This window comes from Vanessa tameamea, chromosome 27, assembly GCF_037043105.1.
Source record: "Vanessa tameamea isolate UH-Manoa-2023 chromosome 27, ilVanTame1 primary haplotype, whole genome shotgun sequence".
NCBI classification, from domain to species: domain Eukaryota; kingdom Metazoa; phylum Arthropoda; class Insecta; order Lepidoptera; family Nymphalidae; genus Vanessa; species Vanessa tameamea.
Window position 1 is genome coordinate 2621712 of NC_087335.1, and position 26651 is coordinate 2648362.

General features: G+C 31.3%; 1 protein-coding gene across 1 annotated transcript; it reads left to right on the forward strand.

The window, feature by feature from the left end:
- Positions 1-487: 487 nt before the first annotated feature.
- Positions 488-20549, forward strand: LOC113392113 (lysosome-associated membrane glycoprotein 1). Its single transcript, XM_026628394.2, has 6 exons — positions 488-778; positions 12879-12988; positions 14658-14789; positions 16875-16991; positions 17615-17817; positions 18219-20549. The coding sequence occupies exons 1-6, from the start codon at positions 697-699 to the stop codon at positions 18463-18465; spliced, it is 891 nt and encodes a 296-aa protein (XP_026484179.1). The 5' UTR covers positions 488-696; the 3' UTR covers positions 18466-20549.
- The last annotated feature ends 6102 nt before the right edge of the window (positions 20550-26651 follow it).

The following is a 26651-nucleotide window of genomic DNA, read 5'->3' on the forward strand; positions in this document are numbered from 1 at the left end:
AATCTATCTTAAGCAGTCGTTACTATAATGTAGATTTAATTGAAATTAGGTAAAAAATTTAAGCCTAGGTTTTTTCATCGTAGGTCTTAGATTCAGAAAGTGTGTTCTCAAATTCACTTGGAATGTGAAAAGATAAATAGTTGAAGAAATATTTTTATTAGCAATCTGCTAAAAGTAGTTAATTACAATTTTGGCCAGCTAATTAAAAGGATTAATTTCATATATTGGCAATAACAAAATATATTCATAAGATGAGGATTGTTTTTCAAGTAAGTTGAAGAACTTCTGAAAATCTTCAAAATTTGGTCAAGTGTGCTTTCATTATTAATCTCAAATCCAAAAATAACATTTGAATGAATAAAGTTTCATTCATAAAATCGCCATTTTGGTATGACGATAAAATTAAACACAGCCACGGTCATCACGGTCACGAACCGACGCTATGAAATAGGCTAAGGAGAAATTTTGCGCATGTCCGAAAGGATTGATTTTGTCCGTGACGTCACAAAATGTCCGCCGCACCACCGAAACGTTCAGTATAAAAAGTTAAAAAACAAGAAGCTCCCCTAGTTTCGTCCAAATGGATCGCAGATATACTTAGTTTTTCTAATACTTAGCTGACGAAACAAAAGTTACACTTAGATATTTAAATTATTTCGTGTAGGCAGTTCTTGCGTAGTCGTCGGCTACGTCGAAATGCCATATCGTGTAGTCTTTAAGAATTTTTCCTCTATTCTAGATGCAACTATGGGTTCCTTGGCGAAGTTCGTGTGTTTATGTAAGTAAAATAAATATTTTTATTTAAAACATTTCAATATAATTTACAGGTGCTTTTATTAAATAATTTTATAATTGTCAAAACAGAAATTATAATTGATGAATAAAATAATAAATTACCAAAAATACTGTGAATATAAGAAAGGTCATTTAAGTTAAATCTTTTCCATTATTTTTGTGAATATAAATGACAATCAAGTATATACTGTATCTAACATATATAAATGTACAGTATTTATGTGTGTGTGAGGATAAGGTTTTTTTTTCATTAATTTTATTTACCTTATTATAGAGGATTAGGTGAATAAGCCAGTAACTAAAAATTTTAATTACATATTTTATATTATAATTTTTAGTTTAAAAATTATAACAAAAATTATTATTATTTAGGCTACTGATTTTATTAAATAAATTAACTAAATTGCGTTCAAGTTGTTTTTTGACATCGCAAATAGAAAAACGAATTTTGATATAAAAAAAAACATCTTTTTAATATTGTTAATTAATTTATTCCGTCACATGTTTTTATTGTAAAAAGTAAATATGATATCGAATTAGTTTATCGCTTTAAATAATGTCGTTGATGATTACTCGTGGTTTCCTGTAAATTTTACGAACATTGACGTCATGTTCGTAAAGTTTACAGAAACAATAATTGGTTTAAATTTTAAAGTCCTTATAGTTTTTATAGTATATTGCAATATATTATATACGCAGGTTCGTTTGCGTGGAGACCTCAGGGAATCCTTTGATTTTCTAGTAATAAACGAACAATTTATTTAAAACCCGGTAATATAATATAATAGTTCAATGAAGATATTCTGTTTCATTCAATTCTTACAGATTCCAAGAAGTTCCAAGAAGGTTTTATTCTTTCATTATTAATAATTTATATTTTTATACTTTATGTATTTTAATTTAGCAATACATTTTTTTATTTCATTTAATAATATTTTTATACAATTCAACAAGTAATTTTAAATTTTAGTCGTATATTCGTCTCCTTTGCGTGAGAACACAGGAAAAATAACAAAGGGATTATAATTGAAATAAACATATTTTCTTCTTCTTATTTTCGAATAATTGAAAATGAAAATGTTATACAATTTCTTTTTGTGTCAAATTAATTTAATTCAAAGTAAAGCTCTTTGTTCGTATGAGATGCAGAGATTAACTGTCAATTGTAACTATTGGTTTTTATAATATGGTATAGTATACAAACGATCCGCCCCGGCTTTGCACGGCTGCAATTTTTTAATAAAGAAAATAAAATGATTTAAATATAGTCTATATCTTATAACACTCAGAAATAATATCGCTTTCTACCAGTGTTTTTTTTAAAACGTATTCTGAGTTCCAGACATTACTTACTAGATACAAACAAACAAATTTTACCTCTTTATAATATACTCGTATAATAAATTATATGAGGAAAAAGGGTTCTATGGTAAAACTACGTTATAATATATTTATTTTATACATATTACGCTAATTTACTATGTGGTAGCAGTACCTAATTAAATGTCATTAGAGTGACAGGTGTCTCAGTTAAAAAAAAAAAATTAGTTTCAATCAGAAAATACAACAAGACCAAAATAAAATGATTAGGATTATTAATAAAGGATATTGTACAAATAATTACGAATATCAATTATCTTTTTCTACTAATGTTAATACAGTGTATGATAATTAATAAGTCATGTTTAGATCTTATTATTATTTGTATCGACTTCGGTGTTGTCAGTAACATGTATCTATTTTTCCCCAATCTACTGTGTTGGAAATTTTCGTAAAAGCTACGTAAAAAGTACCATTATTTATTTGCGTTACCTGGTGGTAGAGCCCTTTGCAAGTCCGTTCGGGTAGGTTCCGGTCATTTATTACTTAAACTACCGACTAGTAGGAATACTTTGTACTTTTGTGTTCGGGTTTGGAGGGTGAATTGAGCCAATTTAACTCGAGCACAATATCTTGTTCCCAAGATTGGTGGCACATTGGCGATGTCGGGTTGCTTATACAGTGTCAATTTTTTTGGCCGTTGAACTTATCATCAGGTGGCCATTACTCAGTCTGTCTACTTATATTTAAAAAAAAAAAGAAAAATATATACAGGGTTATTGGTAATTCGACGTATTCCCGTTAGGAGGTGATAGGGGTGACTATTTGCGATAATTTTAACCCCCATATGCATAATGCAAAAGTGAACCATTTTTGAGTTATCGCGTTTTTTAGATTTTTTCAAAATAAGTCAAAAATACAATTTCAAAAATTTATTAAAAAAAAGTATCATTTAAAATATTTTTTTTCTTCAGATTTATAAAAACGATTACTCACTGGATATTTTTCAATATTTAAACAATAATTATCGGTCCAAATTTAAAAATGCGTCATTAAGCGTGGGTATTCTCTTTAGACCCTTGTCATTGTCAGCCATTTTGGATCCTTGATAGAACAACGTTTGTTTAAGAAAATTTGAGACTTATATTAAATTTCACGATCACTTTTGTCAATATTTATGGTCTTTCGGACCCCGAGAAAACCTTTTAGTACAGTTTGGTGTTTGATTATTGATTAATAATCCAATCTTAGTTTTATTTATTATGTATGTGTAGTAGTCGATCACGTATTTAAATACTAACATTTGGTTTGGATGTGGAGTGGTGTGAAGGTAGAATGAAAAATGACCGTCAAAAAATGAAGTTATTAGTATTTAAATAGATCTATTCTCTAGGGAAATTTTCAAAGACAATTGGGTATGTTTTTATGACATGGAAAATAACTTGTATATAAACAATGATAAATTACATATTACACCTCTAACTGTGTGATGAATATAAATTATTTCGTGGGTTAGGTTTTCCTTAATATTTCTTTGGTGGCATTGCAAATGGGAATTCGACTAAAGAAATATATGTGGATAAATGGGATAGGTATTAAACCAATTGCAAGCTTTCTATTTTAAATATAGTTACCATCCAGACAACCGAAGTAATTTACAGTTATTGTAGTGTAATTCTCAACTTTTGGTTATTTTTAAAATTGAAAAATGAAAATTAAGCATTTAAAATTAATTGCATGTCTAATATAGTTGTTATTGTAATAATTGTAGAAACTTAATAACGTTTAAATTTTATGGTCCCACATTGGGCGCCAACTGCCTATTCTAAATTAGAAACTAATATGCGGAAAATTTAAGTAGCCACTTGTTTGAACTTCTTGTATTTTGCTTTTAAATTTATACACAATATATCGAAATTTATGTCTTTTTGTGCAATAGTCACCCTATTGTGTGTAAGGTTGTTATTTACGTGAAATACTTCACTTGTTTTAACACTGCATAAATTATATATAGTACAATATTCACCGTATCGTTAAAACATTATTAATGTTCTTGCCCCGCGCCCGGCGCCAACTTTTCGCTCGTATGTCACAACTAATACGCAAGATTTCTAGCAAAATATTTTTTGTACTCTAAAAGTAAATACGTATTAAAATAAGATTAAATGCAAAAATCCTTACGAAAAAAAAAGTATTATAACTCTTTTTTATAAATATTTTCCATCAAATCGAAATTTTACCCGTCAAATAAAATTTTACCTGACCACGCATGCTATAATTTTTTAATATATGTAAATTTGGCGTATGGAAAAACAGTGTTTTTAAATCAGATGTTACGAACTTCGCGTAAAATTTACACGCTATTCACAGGTGGTTTATAACATTATTATCTATTTATATATAAAAAAAACAACGTTAACAAGGAATTTGGATTCAATAATATGTGCATTAAAAGAAGGGGAATATAAACTCTCAAAATTATCATTCCTTAATCAAAGTAGTATGTACAAAGGCATTAATGTTGGACTGTAAGTGGAATAAGAACTCAACCTGCACACTAGGCACGCAGAAGCAATCCCGAAGTGGGCTGACGTCACGATTTTTTTACAAATGGGATTAAAGCAAATGATGATGAGTCTACATAAATGGACTATTATATTCCACCATTATAATCTATTCTATTTTACAAATACATCCACATACATACATATATGTTTCAACCCTGAACTTTTAAATCTAAAATTGCTACCTAGAAACAGTTTTTTTATTATTCCACGTTGTCGTAAAATCATTCATTATATCATTACGTATCGTAACAAAAGCTTAGGTACTCTAGTAGAATAATTTTTATATTACTTTACTATAGTAGGATGACCTATCCCTGCTCTATTCTGATTGGGGGCAGTCGTTAAAAATTGACTTTTTTAGTCAGGGTACGAGGCATATCAAACTAAAATTTGATTTAAGTTTTTTTCTCTTCAAAATATATCGTTCATTAGTTTGACACCAGAGTCTTTGTTTGGGTTGGTTGGTCGTCATGTCTAAAAAAGTTACCCATGTCCCTCTTTGGAGTTTAAGATTGTTTCACACCAAATTTAATTAAATTCGGTTTAATGGATTGGCCGTGAAAGATCAACAGACAGACAGATAGACAGAGAGAGTAACTTTAGTATGACAGTATAATCGTAATATTCATGTTATGTGTTTTACTAATTAATATGTATATATATTTGTATGTAAGTCTGTTAGTGATCCACCTACTCATATTTTGTGTTAAGTATTCCATTTGAACGCTCAATGGCCAGAAAAAAAATCTTAAGAAAATATCTCGAATAGCACTCTAACATTGCCTGCATTGGAGCTGCGTTTTATTTTTCCGAACGATAATTCAAAAGAAGGGATCTAATCTGTGTAACATTCATTTGTTAGACACATTTCCAAATGCTACGAGTAGTGTACTGTAGTACTGACAACGTGTGCATTGTTAGGCCTCAGTTTCCGTTTAAAATATTTATTATCGCTCAAACTTTGCCATATCTGATACATTAATAGAATTTTAGAATAAAGTTGGAACTATTCAGAATTGATCTGACCTACATTTTCCGTTTTCATTTTGTTTTATATCTAAATCGAGCACAGTGGAGTTCCGTTAGATTAAACTGATGCTTTGTGATATTCTGTCTTAACTTTAATAACGCTCCAAGCTCTCTATTGAGAGAAAGACATTTCGATAAAACATTGGCGTATCCAGGAAGGTCGTTTGGAAGGGGCTTGGCCCTGCTGAGAGTAGATTGTTTTTTAGCAAAGTTAACAAACAAATAAATTCAGTTTTCTCTTTAGAAATTCAGCTTTCTCATTGCATATTTTCCAAAAGTTTTAAGGACATCTTCTACAAACAATACTTTCTAATTGCGTTCTAGTTTAAAGGATGAGTATGCGAGTGCAACTACAGGCACCAGTCCCCAAGATTAGTGGTGCATTGACAAAGTAAAGGATTGTATTATTATAAATATTTCTTACAGTACCAATGTCTATGCGGCCGGTGACCACATACCGTTAGCCAATTTGCCAGTCTGCTTTTAACTTCCAACATTTACCAAAAGTTGTGTTACGAAGCGCACTGTATTTTTCGTGGAAAAGTTAAAGTAAATTACGTTTTATTACTAATTGACATCCAGTTCTGTAATTTAAACACGGTTCCATTTGTATCCTTATAACACAACCAACCAGCACTAATTGGGTTATTTGTGATATAACACAACCAACCAGCACTAATTGGGTCATTTGTGATATGAAAACGCATATAATATGAAGTCCAGACTATTATATTACGAACTCACTACTCCAGTATAGTTGCCTTAAGGAGACTGACTTCTCCTCTTCATTCAAATTAAATGTTAGAAACTTGACCCAGATGTGACTTAACTTGAACACACTTTAAAGTTTCGATTTGATACTCTTAGAAGTTATAAGTTTACTGTTTATAATAGTAATAGCCTGTAAATATTCCACTGTTCGGCAAAGGCCTCCTCTCTCTTTGAGGAGAGGAGGAGCATATTACACCACGCTGCTACCAATGCGGGTTGGTGGATTCACATGTTTCAGAATTTCGTTGAAATTAGACATCTGCAGGTTTCCTCACGATGTTTTCCTTCACCGCCGAGCTAGAGATGAATTTTAAACACAAATTAAGCCCATGAAAATTAGTGCTCGCTACTGTTTACACAATTTCAATTGTAAATCTACTCTATTCTACCTCTTTAGTAAGAGAACTAACTTTGTATTGAAGATGGAAAGTCTACCAGATGTTGGATATTCGATGGCAATTAGATATATCGTGGACCCTCTTTCTTTTATTTTTTATTTACGGGTTCCATAAGAATTTTCGAGTCTCTATTGCCTGGATGGATAATTTGAGACTGGTTCTTTAAAGCTGCTCCAACATTTTGTTTGAATCAGCTCATTGTAATTATACATCATAGATTGGTAGTCTAGGTAGGTTCATTTTAGAGGACAGGAAATAAATTTCAACGAGTACTTAGTGATCTTGAAATTCTCATAATTCATAATATTTGAATTAAAATAATTTGATATGGGTTATTTACGGGGATACCTTGTACGTAACAAGGGGTACTGACTGGGATTAGCCAGTCGAGCGGAACACTCCTCGACGACTTAAAACTTTGAAATGAGCTAGCGATGATTTTAAAATTGTATTCTCTTGGAGAGTTTTTACATTAAGGGGCAGAAGGCGAACTAGAGAAAAAATTCATGTTCGTTGGAAAATGCGAACAGTTTTATGACGATTTGTCTCCACGTAGATAGTATACAGTAGTTTTTACTAGACTTTATTAACTATGATTCTGTTTTTATCATGACAAAATTAGAACGCAGTACATTTAAGCGTTATGAACCATTATTATGCTAGGTATTCATTATAACTTTGCTGATTTATAAATTCAAATCATTTATTCAACTAACAAGCATATTATTCAACACAAAATTTTATAGATGATGAAAAGCGTGGACCTAATAATTGTCGATTTTCAGGCAGGATATTTTTTTTTTAAAGAATGCAATGAAGGCAATGCCCCAAATTAATTAAGGAATTACTAATATTCTCATTTACCCCTTCTAAGCTTATCACTTGTGTTAAGAGTGGGGATGACAGTAGCCCAAGGGGTCAGGATCGATCCTGCGAATTTTACATGGATAGGCGGCCCGTAAATCTTTCGCTATTTACGCTTCAAAGTATTATATTATATATTGTTTTACAATTGTATTTAATTGGCATTACTTTGCATTTCTAATGTTGGAAAAGAATTTCTGAGCTAGGATCTACATTCCGAACCTGTATATACTGTAGTACATTATTCGATCTGTTATTAGATAGCCAACGTTTGCAGTCTAAGTGCAAAAAAATGTTTTTATTTACGACATAACATTAGAAACCTTTAAATGATCAGTGTCTCTCGACTATATTTTGCATGTATTATACATATAAACCTTCCTCTTGAATCACTATCAATTTAAAAAAAATCGCATTAAAATCCGTTGCGTCGTTTTAAAGATAGGTACGTAGCATACTAAGCATACGTAGAGACAGACAGACAGCGGGAAGCGATTTTGTTTTTATACTATGGCAACTAGTATAAGAGCTAAATTGTTTGTATATTCGTTTCATAATTAAAATTGCGAACAAATGAAGTGACGTTTAACATTTACGTTTAATTTATTTTTTCTAATTGTTTTAAAATAAGAAAATCAAATTTAATATTATATTTCTTAAGTACCTAACATTTATAACTAGTTTAATATATTTGTGATTATTTTTTCATTTATCTGTGGAACATCATAAATTGATAACTTAATAACTGACATTTATAAATGTCTACGTGAGATTGCCGTTTACGTGGACTAACCTTTAAACTTAGTATATACATATAATTATAACAGTAAATAGTAACATTTTTGTAGGGTGAGTGAGCCAGTGTATCTGCAGGCATAAGGGATATAACATCTTAGTTGCGAACGTTGGTGGCGCATTGGCGATGTAAGGTTTATATTTCATACAGCGCCTTTGTTGGCGATGGTAACGACTTACCATCAGGTGGCCCATTTGATCGTCCACCTACCTATATCATAAAAAAAAATTACTGACCTAATTATAATTATATAGTAAAGCTACGCAGTTATATTTCACAGAATTACAATGAAAGAATAAACGAATTTTATATTAAAAATAAAAATTATACGACTGCCCTGAATGGATTAAAAGCCGGTGTCAGTCGGGACGATGTAAGGAGTCTAACAATTTCAGACATTTAAATGTTATGTTACAGTGAATTTAGAAACTCATATACGTTAATGATAATGAACCCTGAAATATATTACGCTTATATTTTCGGGCAATCGAATAAAGTGTACCTCCTGTTTAACTTCTAAAGCATTAGCTTATATAACGTAAAATTTTAAAAGAAACACACAACTGCTCTTTAAACTTCGGAATGTTTTATTGATTAGCCCATATTCTATATTAATTAATGTAATTGATATTTAATAATGAAAATAAGTGACCTATAGGTGTACGGGTTCATTAATTCCTGTAGTTGCGTATTCCCACGTATATTTAAGTAGCACGATTATTTCGATAAATATATGTTTTTATATAATTACGAACTATGCTCTACTTTGATATTTTACTCTTTTAAACTACTTTCGATGGATTATTACAGTTGCTGTCAGTGGCAAAATCGGATTTGTCATTTGGGAGGGACTTTAACCCGCTGAGGTTAGGTTTTATCAAAGCATGGCCTAAAAAGCACATCTCATTTTAAAGTTTAATTAGAATTATCATAATAAAGTTCGCTTTAAGATTTGTTACGGAAGATTTGCAATACTTTCAGGCTTCGAGTCCTTACAACCTTTCCACAGAATCCGTCACTGGTTGTTGTAGGATCTTAATGCATACAAATGATCATAAAAGCAGCACCAAAAAATAATAATATTAATAATAAGAGATATTTTCCAATCAATCTTTGAGGTATTACGAGTTGTATAAATCAAAATTGTAGATAAAAGTGTACGAAGTAATATCAAAACTAAAAAAAAATACAAAAAAAACGAAACAGAAAAAAGGTCTTTCCAAAAAGTCCAAATCACTTATGTAGGTACTATCACTGAATATTTGAGAAATCTGGTGATTGTGTAATTCAAGAGAGATAGTCTAAGCTTAATATTAACCCAGTCGGTTAGGCGTATATAATACGTATACTGTAGTAAGTCTTTTGGCGTCCACGTTATGTGGCTAAGCCGAGGCGGCTTTCTGTAATCTTTCGTGGCATATATAAAAGCTTTCCGTGGCATACATCGAGGCTCTGCGGATGTACGTGTTACGTACGCTTCGGTAACACAACTTACTGCAACATTTTCATTTCGGTTAAAATCTGACCACATTTTGCTATCTAACGGAGCCTCTAAGCGTAGAAGATATTGTACAAATTGCATCGCTGGAATATAAGCAATTACTATTTAAATTCTAATAGTTAAACCATTTTCAATCGGTATATTACTTTGTTTCAAACCTCTGGTGTTGTTAGAGTTATAAATATAGTCTATTCAGATCGAAGAAGGAGTGAAGATACACAAACGTTAGTTTTACGTATCCCATGCAATTTACTTATTAGTACTCGGCTATATTGTGCACTACTAACAATACTTTTTTTCTACTTATATCCAATTGCATTTTCGCCGACGAAACGCAATATTTGCACAAATGACTCACTCTTGGTGTTAAACATGTGATGATTCGGTGGTACCTAACCAGACTTACACAAAGCGTAGGGGCTTATTAAGAACAAATAGAAAAATAATGCGTAAGAAATTTTAAGCAGAACGTCATTGAAATCCACAAATTCAAGATTCAAAATATTTGCTCTAGATTTGAATTCTTCGCACGTGATCATTTCACAGTGAATGCATATAATCTTGTCTCGGCTTCGTATGTATTATATTTTTCCACTCGCGAATCTAAATGAATGTAGTGATGTTCATCGGGTTATGCAGTATCGATATTAATAGATTTATTTTAATAATTTATTTTAAGTTCGACTTAAAGGAACTGTAATTTGTTTTTTTTTTATACGGTATTTAAGTTGGAGCTCTCGATCACTTTTGAAGTGTTTTTTTACTCGTTGAATTGACGTCAAGCTTGAATTGTAGCTCAGAAAGGTATCGACACGAAGCAAAGCATTCATTCCATATATTTTTATCAGATATATATTCTTACATAGCGAAAGCTTTAAGAGATTAGATCATTTTTATTTCTTCATCTGCACGTAAATTTATTTATCTGTATTTAGGGGGTAATCTCCTAAACTAATGATTAAATTATAATTTTTCATTGGTAGAAAGTAACATTATTCCTGGGTGCTAGCGCGTTAATTATATTAATAACATATATTTTTTTATTAATAAACTGCACCCAAGCCGAGCGGGATCTAGTTGATTCATAATGACACACATATATGAATGTGATAAGAAAATGAACCGAGGTGATGTAATAAGTAGGAGCCCGTAAATTTCTCACTGATGGGTAAAGACCCGCTGTACTTTTAAGGTCAAAGTTTTGGACCTAATTCCACCACAGTGCTCGAATGCCTGATCGTCGGTATACATGTGGCAGAATTTAATCGAATATATGTAAGCTTATATACGACATTTATTATTCGCCGTTGAGTACGAATGTGAATGATGAAGTATTAAAATAAAATTAAATCACGGATTCCCACGCAGTCCTGCTTGCAGGGATTTAAAACGAGTTTTATGGTCCAGTGGGGCTTCGGCTCTGATTTAATTACAGATATAAATAATTGAATAACCTAAACCCATTCATGTCAACATATTGAGAATTTAAAAAATGAATAAGTTTTTTTTAAACGGAGGTGAACGTTGTCCGTGTCGCTGAAATACGAAGATCATATTATTCGTAATGTTTTCCTTTTTATCAAGCTATCGTTTCAAAAAGTATTTATTTTGTTTTGAGATATGCAATCTCTTTTTACTCATTATATAATTAAGCTATCCTTTCCTTCTAGATGCAAAGTTAACTTAAAATATTTAGATTATTTTCTTCGATAGTAAATTGAGTCTTAGACAAAAAAGGAATTTTTGTTCGGCACAGCTTATTTGAAGCCATAATATGATTTCAAAAAATTAATTAACTCTTATTTCTATTTCCCAATCAAAAGGAATATAGTTAGTATAATAGAGAAGAAACAGGTTAGTAATGATTTCGAATAAGCTAAGTGATAGATTTCATTAAAAGGTAAAATAAGATTCACGATTTCACTTGAATAAACTTCCAACTCCGAAATCATGAAAGATTTTAATGAAAGTATGAAAAAATGTATAAGAGTCTGAAACATAACATACTAATTCACATACAATATACTTTACTTTATATTTTATTGTACACCGCAAAGAGAAAATAAAACATGCATACAGCCTAAATAAAAGAGGCGTACAATTTTGATAACCTTATCTCTACATAGCGATCTCTTCCAGGCAAACAACGGTGTAGGTTAGGATAGCTCATAGAATATGAGATGGGTGGTGCTGTAATAATAAATAAAATAACATTAGTCAATAATAAATCAATATAGTTGCCGTGAAAGATAGAGCTATAATAAATAATCTCATAATTTAATAACTTTAGTAGGATGATAATGTTACCAACATTGGTTTTGTATTATATCACCGGTAGTGGTTTGTTTGTAAAAGTTTATCGATATGTCCAATCATATAAAAGCACATCACTAACCAAATTAGGTCGTTTATTGTGCGCTACGTGCAAGAGACACGCCAATGCGATGTTAAGATTGCGCCTATACAAATGTTTTAAGAAATATTATACGAGAAGTGTTTAAAAACATCGTTCAAAAATTAATATAAACGCATAGTTTATTTTTTATAATCGCACATTTAAAATTCTAAATGATTTTTCAAATTGTAGCCTTTTTTCATATATTGACTTTCTACATTATAGTACCAATACATATTTATTTCATTAAACGCTTTATGGGAAACTGTGACTGTGATGTGAATAAAAAAAATACTTTACGTAGGCGTACATTAAAAATGATTGTAACCGAAAAAAAGTGTCAAGTGAATACGAAGCGTTAACGGGAATGTTTAAAATTAATAATAAATTGTATATGTTCCGAAATAAAACGGTTTTGAACATATGTGGTCTGTGTTGGCAGTCTTGGTGGTATGTTCGGTGCAGAGTCTTCAACTAGAGAGCCAGGCTTCGACGAGAAGACCGCGAGTCACCAAGTACAGCAAAACGACCGTTGTGCCTGGAGGATCGACGGTGAGTTTTACCGTATATTTTTAATCTAACAATCGAAAACAATGAACGTTATGTTCATTCGAATATTAAAAGGGTTTTAAACGAAAGAAAATTGTATGATATAATTGTTTTATAAAACAAACTTATATAAAGACAAGGAAATAATTATTACACAAATAAGAAATATACCAAAATCGAATGTAAGCCTTTACTCCCACTGGCCTCCCTATTTTGTTGTGTTATATATTATATTACCATTGTTTTGATAACTAAATCGTAATAATCTAAGGCGTTTAGCTTAAAAAATTTAGTAACAAGACATTGTTTATTATTTTTTTAAATACAAATCTGTACAACTATATTTTATCATTTACAAATTCTATACATGTGCATTTTTAAATTACATTACATTGTACTACGAATATGCCCCTGACATCCATGTCAGGGGCATATTCGTAGATTCTATTCAGGGGCATTTCGTTGTCCCCTGTTATGTAACATGTAGGTAACGTCAATCTTTTAGGGTTGACATATTGTATGATTAAATACTTACTGCATATACATACATGTATACTCTTATAATAGTATTATTAATGTTACTTTACTTGTGACTAAGAAGGCCATTACGTAAACATCTAGGAAATTGATTTAAAATTAGTACGATTGTAAAACAGTAATCGTGAATCCATCGAGAATATACTGAAGCCAGGAGTGAAACTTAAGCCCTTAAGGGGCTACTAAAACCTCTGCTTTCGGCCTTTTCTATTTTATTTTAAAGTCTTATTAGTTAATTTTTGTTAATTGTGTTTCGGTGATGTCCAGAGATGTCAGTGTAGGTTATTATTAATCTACTTTATTGTACACCACAAACGTAATACACAGAAATCTTAGGAATAAAACAATAATGATGTGTTGCACAGCGGCCGGAGTTATGGCTAATTAGCCATCAATATAGTCATATATAGTTTAAATGAGCCTTTTTTTGTAATGTCAAACTGAAAAAAATCTTATGTATTTCGGAGAGTGTTTTAGTTTATAATATTAATATATACGTGACAAGCGTGCTTTTCATGTTCTTGTAATACAATACTTCTAGAAAGTTCTGTAACATTACGTTGTAGGTAGACGTGAGCAGCGCTAATTCCAAGTAAGCCATGTACAATTGTCGGACTCTCAAATAACATTACGTATATCCGATAGAGCTAAGAACATAGCTATATTGTTTTATAGATATGTATATTAATTGTTACCTGGATTAAATATTGTAAAGAGAATTTCAATATTTGTTTATTAGCTCAAAATTATAATGTGGTTAAGCTGTTCTCATTGTCTTATGTAGGTTTTTAAATTGAGAAATATGACAAATGTTTTTTTTAATAATTGAAATAAATTTGGAATTTGCAGGAGACTCATATTTTTTTTTTTGCGAGAGCTCTGAACTCCTTTTTATTTAATTTCGTCCAATCAAACAGTTCAAAGCGGGATGTGGTTACATGTTGTGTCGCAGTGAAAACATATTGTTTTGTGATTGCTGTCTAAGCCACGACTGGTACTGGACTGCCACCGGTGAACTGTCGTTTAAAAAAAAATTGCGTAATTAATTTATGTGTTATTATTTGTTTTTTTAAATGAAGAATAAACAAATAAAAATATAAAATAGAAGGCATTTAATATGTATACATTTTTTTAGGAACCAGCAACAGAACGCAGTTTGATGACAGCAACGTATCGCCTGTATGGAGGCGGTGGTGAAACTTGCATCCTATTCACCGTTGACGCTCTACTCGATATATCATACGTAACGAAACTAAATGAACGAGCCGTAAGTTATTGTTTTTATACATAAATAGCCTTTTTAATAGCACACGTTGTAGAGCCAAAAACAATAAACGACGTCATATATTTCATAAATTAAATAAATATTCTTATACATATATGCAAAACTGCTTCGATGTTATGTTACTTTCCCATCTGATAAGTAGTCATCGTCGTCCCTCATTGTATTCGATGTCACAATTGAAGTTATTGTTGTTATATTTTCATTAATTAGAATACCAGAATTGGCACTATAAAAAATATTAACAATTCCTTTAATTTAAGACGACATAGACGGACGAGCAAATAGGCCACCTGATGGTAAGTGGTCACCACCGCCCATAGACAATGGCACTGTAATAAAGATTAACCATTTCTTACATCGCCAATGCGCCAATAACTTTGGGAACTACGATGTTATGTCCCTTGTGCTTGTAGTTACACTGGCCCACTCACTCTTCGACCTAATGCTGCTTATGCCGATTTGATTGCGCAAGCTCCACTATAAAAATTAAATAATAATAAATTGGGCACCAACTGGAACTTGCTCTACCACGCTGTGCACATTACTATAAGTTATTCTTTAAGTGCAGTTTCAACTAAAATTTTTTTGATTACTTCTAAGAATATTCCGTTTATTTTAGCGATACCGAAAACTTTCAAACTCAACTTGCTGTATAAATTAACTAACTATAAATTAGTTTATTGGAAAGATTGTTTTCATTAGTTCAGCGTAAATAAAACTTTTTGGATAGAAATTCTGCAGTAAAAATACATCTAATGGTCGTTTTAAATGTTTATTAAAGGTTTATGTGAAGGTATCACATAATTATTCCCTTGTATATTAGAAAAATGCTAAGTATGCCCTCCATGGCCTTGTTCAGAAAATAGCCTTAATGAGATATGCAAATAAGGAATTTAAATATGTAAGTACAAGGCTGCGATAAACGTATATTATTCAGAGTTTTTTTTTAATAAAAAAATAAAGCTCTTTTAAAAACTATAAGTAAACTTAAAAAAAGCTCGTTATACAAAGTATACATTACAGCAGCTTTATTCTTATTTGAACTCGTTTTGTTCACTCGTGAAATATTGAAAACCGACTCTATGGGCGGTAGTGACCACTTACCATCGGGTGACCTATTTGCTCGTCCGCCTTCCGATATCATAAAAAAAATATGTTAAAATATTAATCACTCCTCATATAATCAATACACCACCAACCCTAGGAACTAGGAGTTACCCTTCAAACCTAAAATAACCTAAGATGACAATACAAGGTATTGTGTGCCGGTAGAATGATAGATATCATTAGGCGGTGTCACCTACCCCGACGGACATGCGCAGAGCTCTATCACCAAGTGAATACAGGTAGGCGAATGGGCGTATGGGCCACCCCGTAGTAATTAGTCACCACTGCCTAGGGATATTGACGCCGAATTATTTTTATTATATTAAAATTTTTATCATTGCTCACGTAACCAACGCGCCCCCAACCTTGAGATTCGAGTGTTATGTCCCATGTGCTTGTAATAACATTAGCTCACTCACCTCACTGCATTTATATTACATTACATTAGCAGCCTGTAAATTTCCCACTGCTGGGCTAAGACCTCTCTCTTTGAGGAGAAGGTTTGGAGCATATTCCACCTCGCTGCTCCAGTGCGGGTTGGTGGAATATACGCTTGTGGCGCAATTTCGTTGAAATTAGACACATGCAGGTTTCCTCGCGATGTTTTCCTTCACCGCCGAGCACGAGATGAATTATAAACATAAATTAAGCACATGAAAATTCAGTGGTGCCTGCCTGGGTTTGAACCCGAAATCATCGGTTAAGATGCACGCGTTCTAATTACTGGGCCAGCTCGGCTTTTACCTCATTGACCAGAACACAACAATATTAAGTAGGATATATAGTTAGTAAAGGTGTTACCCATTTCTTATTGGTGACGACTAAGTAAGTAAAGTAACTATCCATAAACGTCTCACTGCTGGGGCCTCCTGTGCCTTTGAGGAGATGATTTGGAGCTAATTCCACCACGCTGCTCTAATGCGGGTTTCTTATTAGTGTAAATATATAATTTTGTTACAGGATGCAAACACTTTTGTCCCTAACAATGCCAACGTGGCCGGCGCTTGCAAGGAAAGTGATTTGGAGACGCTGGTCCTTTCTTTCAAGGAGTTTTCGTTAGAAATGGTCTTCGCTAAGGTAATATTCAACAATGATCTCATTTGTCTACCCTTCAACTAATTTATATGGTTCAAATTACCAAAATTCAACAACAAACAACATTGCTATTAAAAGTATAAATATCTATAAATAGGTAAAGACAAAAAAGGGGCAGATTCTTTTCTCTTTTCTTCTTCTTCAGATTCTTTCTTTTGTTTGGTAGCTATGAGATTTAGTATTGTAAAATTTAAGTAAGCATTGTAAAAAAATGAACGAAACATGAAAAGTCATATGTTTTTCTCAAATTTGCAATAATGATTATTGTCGATCTCAGTATTAGTAAAATACTATTAGTATTAGTGAAAAAAATTAACTATTAAAACATAAATTGTTATTTATTTTTAACACCTCAGCGTTTAAAGCGTTGAATAAGGATAAGTTTGAAGTCTTGATCTATTTACTATATGTCTGGGCTTGGCATCGTATAATGTCTTCGCTTAGGACCTTAACGCGCAGACCGATTGCGATGTATTTTTTTATTCGGAAACTAGTTTCATTTGATACGTTCTTAGCTTCTTTTGACTTTTAAAATTAGAACTAAATATTGTGGTATTTAAATTAAAATTTATAAATTAAATAGGTAATGTTGTTGATAATTTCAGACACCAGGCGGTGAGCGTTGGTACGCAGACAGCGTTCGACTAACATACAATTCTAGTGCAAGAATACTGGAACATGCAGCAAAACAAGGCCGAAGAGTTACTCTCACTACTGGACCTAGGGCTCTTTTGTTCCCTACACCGGTTGGCAAATCCTTCTCGTGTCCCGAGGAAACTGTAATTGATTTAGCTGAAGAAGAACCTAGGTAAGTTAATAAAAAAATCCCAGTAGTTGTGGCAGATAAAACTAACAAATGGTACTTTTGTTAGTATTATATTATATTAATATATATTTGATTAGTAAAGTTTTAAGTTTACCAAATTAAATAGATGGGATTTTAATAATGAGGTATTAAGATTGCAAAATATAAAGATAATTAATTAATTTGGTAAACGTCAATATTATTTAATCAAATGAATAAAATGATTTTGATAGGTAATATTTTTAGTTATAAATACTTCAATATGTGTATTGTTCAATAAGTTTATTGTTTTAACTTAATCCGCTTTGTTCAGCAATTAGGACGTTTTTGTGTAAATAAGGCTATTTATTAATGAGGTTTGTTTGTTTGTCATACGTACATAACAATGTATATTTTCCTTCTAGCAACCCAACACTTGCGCATCGAGCTAAGTTATACCTCCGTCAAATGCGCTTGCAAGCGTTCATGTTTAAACGCGACGGTGAATTCGGGCCACCATGGCATTGCTCTGACTCCGCTCGTGCTCGTTCTGAAACAGCCCCCGTCGCTGTGGGGGCAGCACTGGCTATCGCTACCGCAGGCACATTGGTAGGTTACGCCATCTGGCGTTATTTGAAAGTAAAGAAGGTTCAATACGACACGATGGAATGAAGAGGTTAGACGTTCTGAACTTGAATTGATGACGTTATGATTAGTGTTAGTATTTGTCAATGATTTGTCGATACTTTTATTTTTATCTTAAATTGAATGTTTTACTTTATAACGTTCTTAATTAAACTTGTCAGAACCATGAAGTGCTGTTCGTATTGTATAATGAATTTTTAAAAGTTGTCGATAATTTTAATTTAAACAATTCGATATAATCTACAACCATAATCAGTAAATATATTATGTATTATTGTGCGTTAATTTAAGCATGCGTTAACATATCACGAGTTTCTTTTGCTATAAATCTTTTTTAAATAGTTAAGACATATTAATAGTCACGGAAAAAAGCAACAATTAATTTTACTGCGAATAATTGTCTGTTTTGTAAATTTCAATAGCATTTTACGGTCTAATAAGAATTCAGTTTTTTTTAGTAAATAAGAATTATAGAATTAAGGCATGGACACTAATTATAATGTCATTTAACATTTTAATTCACAATTGTATTTTACGACACAATTTTTTTCATTGTACTTTAAAAAAAGAATACTGTGCCTAGTGCCAAAAGGCCCAATGTCCTTACTTTTAGATAATTCGAATAGAAACAGTGAATATAATATGTTGGTAATTTTATATAACATCTATGGATAAAGATAATTTCGGGTTCAATCTGACAAAGCAAGCATCACAAAATTTTCAATTGTTTAATTTGTGTTTGAAATTAATCTTTTGCTCAACTGTAAAGGAAAATGAGTGAGAAAATCTACATGTTTCAATGAAAGTCTGACACGTGTATCTTACGCATAGAAGCGGCGTGGTGGAATTAGCTCCATGCTTCTCCTCATAGGAAGTTAAATTTTCCCCATTTACATTACTTAAACTTTAATAAAATTTCGTTTATGCTGTTTTGGACATACTTTTTGAAAAATTTGGCAAATGTCCAATCTTTGCTTACATTATACTCAAAAACGTGGCTATGCCCTTTTAGCACGAGGCTACAGAATATTAATTATACAAAAATGTTATTAAAGATTGCTTACGAAAGTTCAGAGCGCCGGTAACGCATAAGAGGATAAATAAAAAAAAATGCCAATTTCTAGATAACGCAGTAGTCCCAAAACGTTGTTAAATATAAAGTACACATCACTTAGATCGAAAACAAATTATCACTAACTTACTTGTTAAGGAACGGAAATAATTCGAAACTATTAATAATTACTTAAAAAGTAGTTACGGTAGCTTCATACAGTATATGATAAGACGTATTTATACCACACATAGACACAAATACACTCTGAATGTATAAGCCGGTGTAATTACAAGCACAACTTTGTGACGTCATAGATCTCGTTCGTGGTGTATCGCTATCGAATGATTTATACTTTTTACCGTGCTAATAACTTTATTGCCAAAGGTGGCATACCAGGAAGCCCAGTAACTGTCAGCTTTATAAAACAAAAACATATGTTATACACTAATATTCTATTTTTAAAATGCATTTTAAAAATAGAATAAAAATACATTTAAAATAAATATGTTCTTTAGTAGCCGTCACTTATTGTTTAATTATTATCGTATATTGTATGAATTACCTTATTCAAGAGCGATAGTGATGTGTTTGTAATATCGATAGTGTTGAATCGATGACTAGTTAGTGTTGTTACAATAGTGTTTGAAAATGTATATAAGCTGAAATGAAAATATATCTTTGTGAAGTAATTCTATTCTAAAAATTATAGATGATCTGTTGAAGTCGATTACGATGAGAGATTTCATCGAGTTTGTAAAGCGTATCGAGATGTAACTGTTTACTGTTGTTGAAGGTTGATAATTATGTATAAAAAATGTATTTAATCCTCATAATATTCCCAGTAATCCCTAGGCTAGAACCATTTCTGTAAGATTTCGGTATTAACCGGTACTAGCCGGTATGAACCGGTATAAGCCGATATGAATCAGTAAATGAGAAAGAATGTGGTAATGGGAAATGTGTTTTAATATTCATTATAATTCGTATTCGCATTATTAAAATCGTTAACTAATCATAACATATCAGATGATAATAAAATATAATTTATTGACAATTATTTACATGTAATTATATGAATATTTATATGTAATTATATGGGAGAGGTAAATATAATTTATTTTTAAAATTGTTTGCGGTATAGCGGACATATTGATATTACGTGTACAAGCAATAAGTAATTTTTTATTCGTCGCCGTCGTTACGACAATTATGGCTGAATTCGATGTTGTATTGTGCGCAAACTTGGTCTCACTAGTGTTTTTTTATAAGCATCAGTCACACGCGTTTTCAGGATGAAAATTATATTAACTAAAACAATTTTAATCATTTTACAAATATTACAATATATCAGTCTAAATAAACATAAAATATCTACTTAGTTTTTTTATGGTTACTTCATTTTACATTTTATTAAAAGCTTTAAAAAGAGAGAGATTATATATGAATAATTGTTTGACAGTTAAAGATTTTTTTTATCTGTTATTACTATATTGTGAATGACATAATTATTGTACAATAAACACTTCTGACACTTTTATTTTTGATTATTGTATTTTCTGAATGAATTTACTCGAGATAATATTAAATAAATAAATTTCTGCTCTTATAAAAATCTATCTACCTCTTATGGCTTCCATTTCATTTATAAAATATTTTTTCCTATTAAAAATTAAACCGCTGTCTTCGCATCGCATTTTTTAATATAAATGTGGTGAAGGTTCGTATTATTCAAACAATGCTTGTCTTCTTTTTGCGAATGTCTAATCACATATGAGTGAAAGAGATAACCAAACAATAGATAAAATACGTTTTATAAGTAAAGCTGTTATTATTTTTGACGTGTAACATCTTCACTGGATGTTCTACAATCGGTGGGAGTGTTTTCGTGTGGGACGGAAGTGTGTAACAGGAAGTCTTACGTCTTAAAAGTTATATGCGACTACATTAAAACACGCTCGTTTTTTTTTTATTATTATATTAAAATTGTTTACTTGTCTTTTTATCGATAAAGAAAACGTTTGATTTTATGAATTGATTATTATGTTATGATTTTATTAAAAATATATTTTATAACTATTAGCTATTCAAAATAAGTTTTATTTTATTAAATATATAAAAACACTAGTGTCCAAGTTTTGCTAGTTAAGTAACAATTGTGAGTTAATGCTTACAAGGGTCAAATGGCTTTCTATTCGTTTTAAATATATATAATACTCATCAATTAATATTACATATCGTTTAAGTAATATAAGTTAAGCGTGTGACATGCGAGATGTGATCGTCATTTTTTAAAAATAAGTAAATTCTTAATGTTATTCTGCAATGCTACTGCTACATCTGCGCTAATATAATTGCTTATATTGTTTACAAGCTGTCTTAAAAATGATCGCTTCAAAATCATCACATACATTGGAGTATTACGGTGTCAAAAGTGGTATGTGTATGTGGTATATGTTGCATTTAAAATTAGAACATTGTGGTTAAGACTTAGCGCATAATTTAACGCACAAAAACCTCTGATGTATCGATAAAACCGCCAACTGATTGAACTATTTGGTATCATAAGTAATATCATGTATAAACCAACACCTTATAAATGTGGCTACATTTGTTTGGTAAAATTATCACACAACACTTATATAAAAAAGTTCCTTATAGTACACATACATTGCATTCGACAATGTATTTCATTTGAAAAAAAAAGTGTGATCACTGAGTTTCTTGCTGGTTTTTCTCGGTAGAATCAACGTTCTGTACCTGCAGAAGTTTTATATTTAATTAAACTCTACAATATCACGATTGAGAAGTACTCATAAGAGCCTACTTTAATAAAATAAATTTGCATATTAATTTAAGGTCACATATGTGGCAGTAGCATAAAAACAAATTTAACTCGATGCTAAACACTATCACCAAATATTTTAACCGGCTTAGTGATGCGCTAGCTCGATGCGTTTATATCAATGTTTTTATAATAAAATTAATGTAGTCTCCCATATCATTTTATGACGTTTCACGATCGTCTTCTACATCGAGTATCGAGTTTGTTCTCACAGAATAGCTACACATTTTTAAATTAACATTTGAATTTAGATTAAGTTAATATCTCTGTCCTTGCTTCCGCTGTATATAATGGCTATATTTTTGCCGAGTGATATTAAAATGTCATTTCAATCAATTTTTTAAACGTGTGTACTTGAAGTTTTCGATACATTTATTATTGTAATGCTTTATTTGTCTAATGTAAATATTTCTTGTTGGATCGTGCCACTAAAGTCCGGTATTCACCAAAGCGAAAAGGACTGAAAAGGGGAGTCTATGATGACTGATTTCTGAAGTCTGAAGCATATCTCCTCTGCTTCCATACAGCTTTGGTGGACGCAGGGCTAATTTTTTCAAATGAAATTCTCGCACCATCGTCTCTAATCGAAATCTAATAAAATTATTCGTATTTATTTTCGAATACTTAATAAAATATTTCTGACAAGTTTTCTATTTGAATATATCGATCTATTTTCCTAATACGTTGTATTGAACGCCCCGTAGTTTTTTTTTTTCCGTAAAGTTTTTCGTAGTTTAAATTATATGTCGGTGCATTTAATTGAACGATAACGTTGTATTAAAATATTGTATGCCATACGATTTGTCTTCCAGTAATGTCTTGTAATAATAGCGTAAAGTATTGTAGCTTATTATATACATAATTATTGTATAAAAGTGGTGACGTTACGGGTATTGGAAAGTGCCCTGTAATTGAAAAATACCCTGTACAAGATAGCTCGATCTTTTTGACAGATGTAATTTTTTCTGATCGACATAACTTTGCAATTTTACACATTATTTTCTTAATTTAATGATTTTAAAAATTGTAAAAATATTTAAAAGAATACATATATTACAAAAGTTCCTAAATATTCAAGCGTTATCCGAACATTTTAATACTTTTTCTATTATATGTTATTGCTTCGAAGTAAAATTTATTTAGAAACACTGAAAATAATAGACGCTTGTGCAATGTTACATCGGTCGGACGGTAGGGACGCGAATAACAGGCAGTAAGTGCTACAAATATCGATTACAAAAATCCTTATTAAAGATCATTGTTAAGTTATTATTACGTACAAGGGTCCTTTTGGTTGGCGTAACTTTGGCTAGTGGTTGGGATCTCTTTAGCTGGTATAACTCTTTTTAGAAAAATAAGTTTTTTTTTTTTTAATTCTAATTTGAATTACGCATTCCATCGTTCCATCGACTGTTATATATGTTATATTTTCTGTTTCTCATCACTAGCCCGTCTGCCAAAAAGATCAAGCTAACTTGAACAGGGTATAAAACGATAGCTTCATTTCATGGCATCAGCCAATGACAAGGGAAATACGTATCAAGGATAATTAACAGAAACACCAATATTGATTGTTATTCAATTTTAGTAGCAGACGTAACGCGCACCACTGATTAATTCTTAAGTGACATATCTCAAATTATTGTAATTTAGCGCGTTCATTTATTAAAATTGTCTTTATGAATAAATGACGTCGAAATTATTATGTTTATTATTATTCGTGTGAGAGGGCGGAGTGTGTCAGTGTGTTCGGTACCTTTTTCTTCGTTCGGACAGCGTGTATGCAAAATTTTCATCATTATTTTCTTCGGCAAAGGTGTTACACTATACAGTCATAACTATTTTATCGCAAATTCAATCAAATTTTAAATCTGATTTTTAGTATAATATGTTTAAGCACACGTTGGCGACAAAAGTTTCTTAAATTATTATTTTTACAATGGTTTGTAAAAAAATAGTTTTAATGGAAACCCACCATTAGGTTAAATACCTTTCAGACCGATTCAGTTTCGTATTTTTCGTATAATGTGATTGATTATTAAATTCACAGTAGTTTCAGTGTCCAGTTTTAGTGTTTTTAAGTTGGCTGACAATTTGTCAAAGTGATATATATAAACACAGACAGTTAATTCTTGGTTTTTTTTTATAAGTGCAGTGTTGTATTGAGGTTCAAAGGCTAGATGGATAATGGCACGGAGGATATTAAATCCAAACGACTAAAAATTCTTAGAAATAAATCAGCAGATTGCTGGAAAATAAGAGGAAAGATGCTACACACTAAAAAGGTAACTATCGATAACATAATAAATAGGTGTTAAAACCCGAACATAAACATACAATATCGGAAAAATTTATGACACTTAATTAAAAAAAAAAAATAATTGGCTGTTTTAATTTTTTTTTTGTTGTAACAGATAATAAATAAAATGACTTTCACCCTATTTCATACGACTTGACACTTGACACTTAATTTGTATAGATAATCTGTGCGAATTATTTTGTTATTGTACCCTCCCGTATTTCCCGCTAATTTTAATTGGCTCCCTGGGGACAAGTGGCTGCTTGTTTCACAATTTTATAAGCATAGACATAAAATATTATCTAGGCTATTAAAAATAATTGTAATGCCTTAAATTTAAAAATACATTTAAGTAATACGTTGTTTTTTGTACGCAATTCATGTCTGCCATTTTCTTCTTTAATTAAATTAATTATGTATAATATTAAATATATGTTATTTACGGCTAGATAGTCGTGTAGTTTACGGGAAATCATATATTATGGACTCCGTGGGGAATATGTTTGCAAAGCCGAAACTTATAGGAATCGACTAAAGGACATCACCAGGAGTTTTGCCACGGCTTATTTTTATCATCATGGAATATCTCACCAGACCCGGACACCGTAATGATTGACAGATTGACAGTTTTTTGTTGATCGGGTGGTCGTATACATATTATATGCTATAAGTAGAAAACGTATGGTAACTATTCGTTTATCAATGATTTATCAATCAACATCTATAAATTGTTGCCTACAAAATTTTGCGTCTGTCGGAGTTTGTGTAACCTTTGAACACCTTAACTACAGATTAATATTAATCCAAAGTATTCGTTTTAACGAGACGATGGTTCATAGCTGCGTTATGAACATAACTAAAGTACCCGTCAGTGATAATCCCATTGTCTTCAATATTTCTATATTAAAATGATGTTTTTTTGAAAAACATGTCACCAAAATATAAACAAACAAAATCACTGGACAAAATTGGTGCAATTAAGTGAAATTTTCCGCATAATTTGGCATTACACCCCTTCAAAGCATATGCGCATCCCTTTATTAGGCGCACCCCATCCGCCATCAAGTTGTTAGGACTTTGTAGCTTATTACTTTAATTGAGAGGGCTGAACGATCGTGTTCTGTGGACTTGAGAACTTAATTAATCTATGTACAGGTACAGATAATAAAAGATTTTGTCGAAACAAAAAAATAAATCTGTTTTTGAACCTGGAGCTAAAAAGTATTTTTGTATGTTTTTTATAAAAAAATAAATAATAGGTTTTCGTTAAAGTAATTTTTTACATATTATCTATTTTGTATTTTAATTTTTACCATCAATCAGCAGACCTCACTTTTGTTTGTGTTTCGGTTTGAATGGCGAGTGAGCCAGTGTTACTACAGGCACAAGGGACATAACATTTTAGTTCCCAAGGTTGGTGGCGCATTGGCGTTGTAGAGAATGGTTAATATTTCTTACAACGCCATTGTCTATGGGCGATGGTAATCACTTAACATCAGGTGGGCATTTGCTCGTCTGTCTACTTATACAATAAAAAAAATATTATCTGTATTTTTGAAGAAACTTATCAAAGTCAAGGCCAGCGGTAAAAAGGAGGTTTAATGAATGACGTAACCCCTGTATCTCTTCTGTTATGATTGTAGTAGTAACTTGTTGTAAAAAATTCTATCAGGCGCCAGTTTGCTCGAAAATATAAACATAAAATATTGTGTATAATAAAACAAATCTAATATCAACATTTTTAAAACAAGACACCATACTATTTTTTAGGGTTCTGCAACTAAAAATCAAATGTATTCGTTCTCATATAATATATTATTTAGGGCTTATATATATATTAATGATGGGTTAAAAATCAAGATAAAAATAGCTTTACACTAAGATATAGTGGACCAGTATATACACAACATACATGAGCACTGACGTCACTTTCTTAATATACAAGAGTTAGTTTTTCCTCTATCTAGCTATCGTGCGACCTTCGAGATGTTACTGAGAATTAATCGGCAGAAAATTCG

Excerpts from the sequence above, each read along its gene's own strand:
- LOC113392113 (XM_026628394.2), top strand. The coding sequence starts at position 697 with ATGCCATATCGTGTAGTCTTTAAGAATTTTTCCTCTATTCTAGATGCA. Across the intron at positions 14,790-16,874 it reads CGAAACTAAATGAACGAGCC|GATGCAAACACTTTTGTCCC; the intron begins GTAAGTTATTGT and ends ATTTTGTTACAG. Across the intron at positions 16,992-17,614 it reads TAGAAATGGTCTTCGCTAAG|ACACCAGGCGGTGAGCGTTG; the intron begins GTAATATTCAAC and ends TGATAATTTCAG.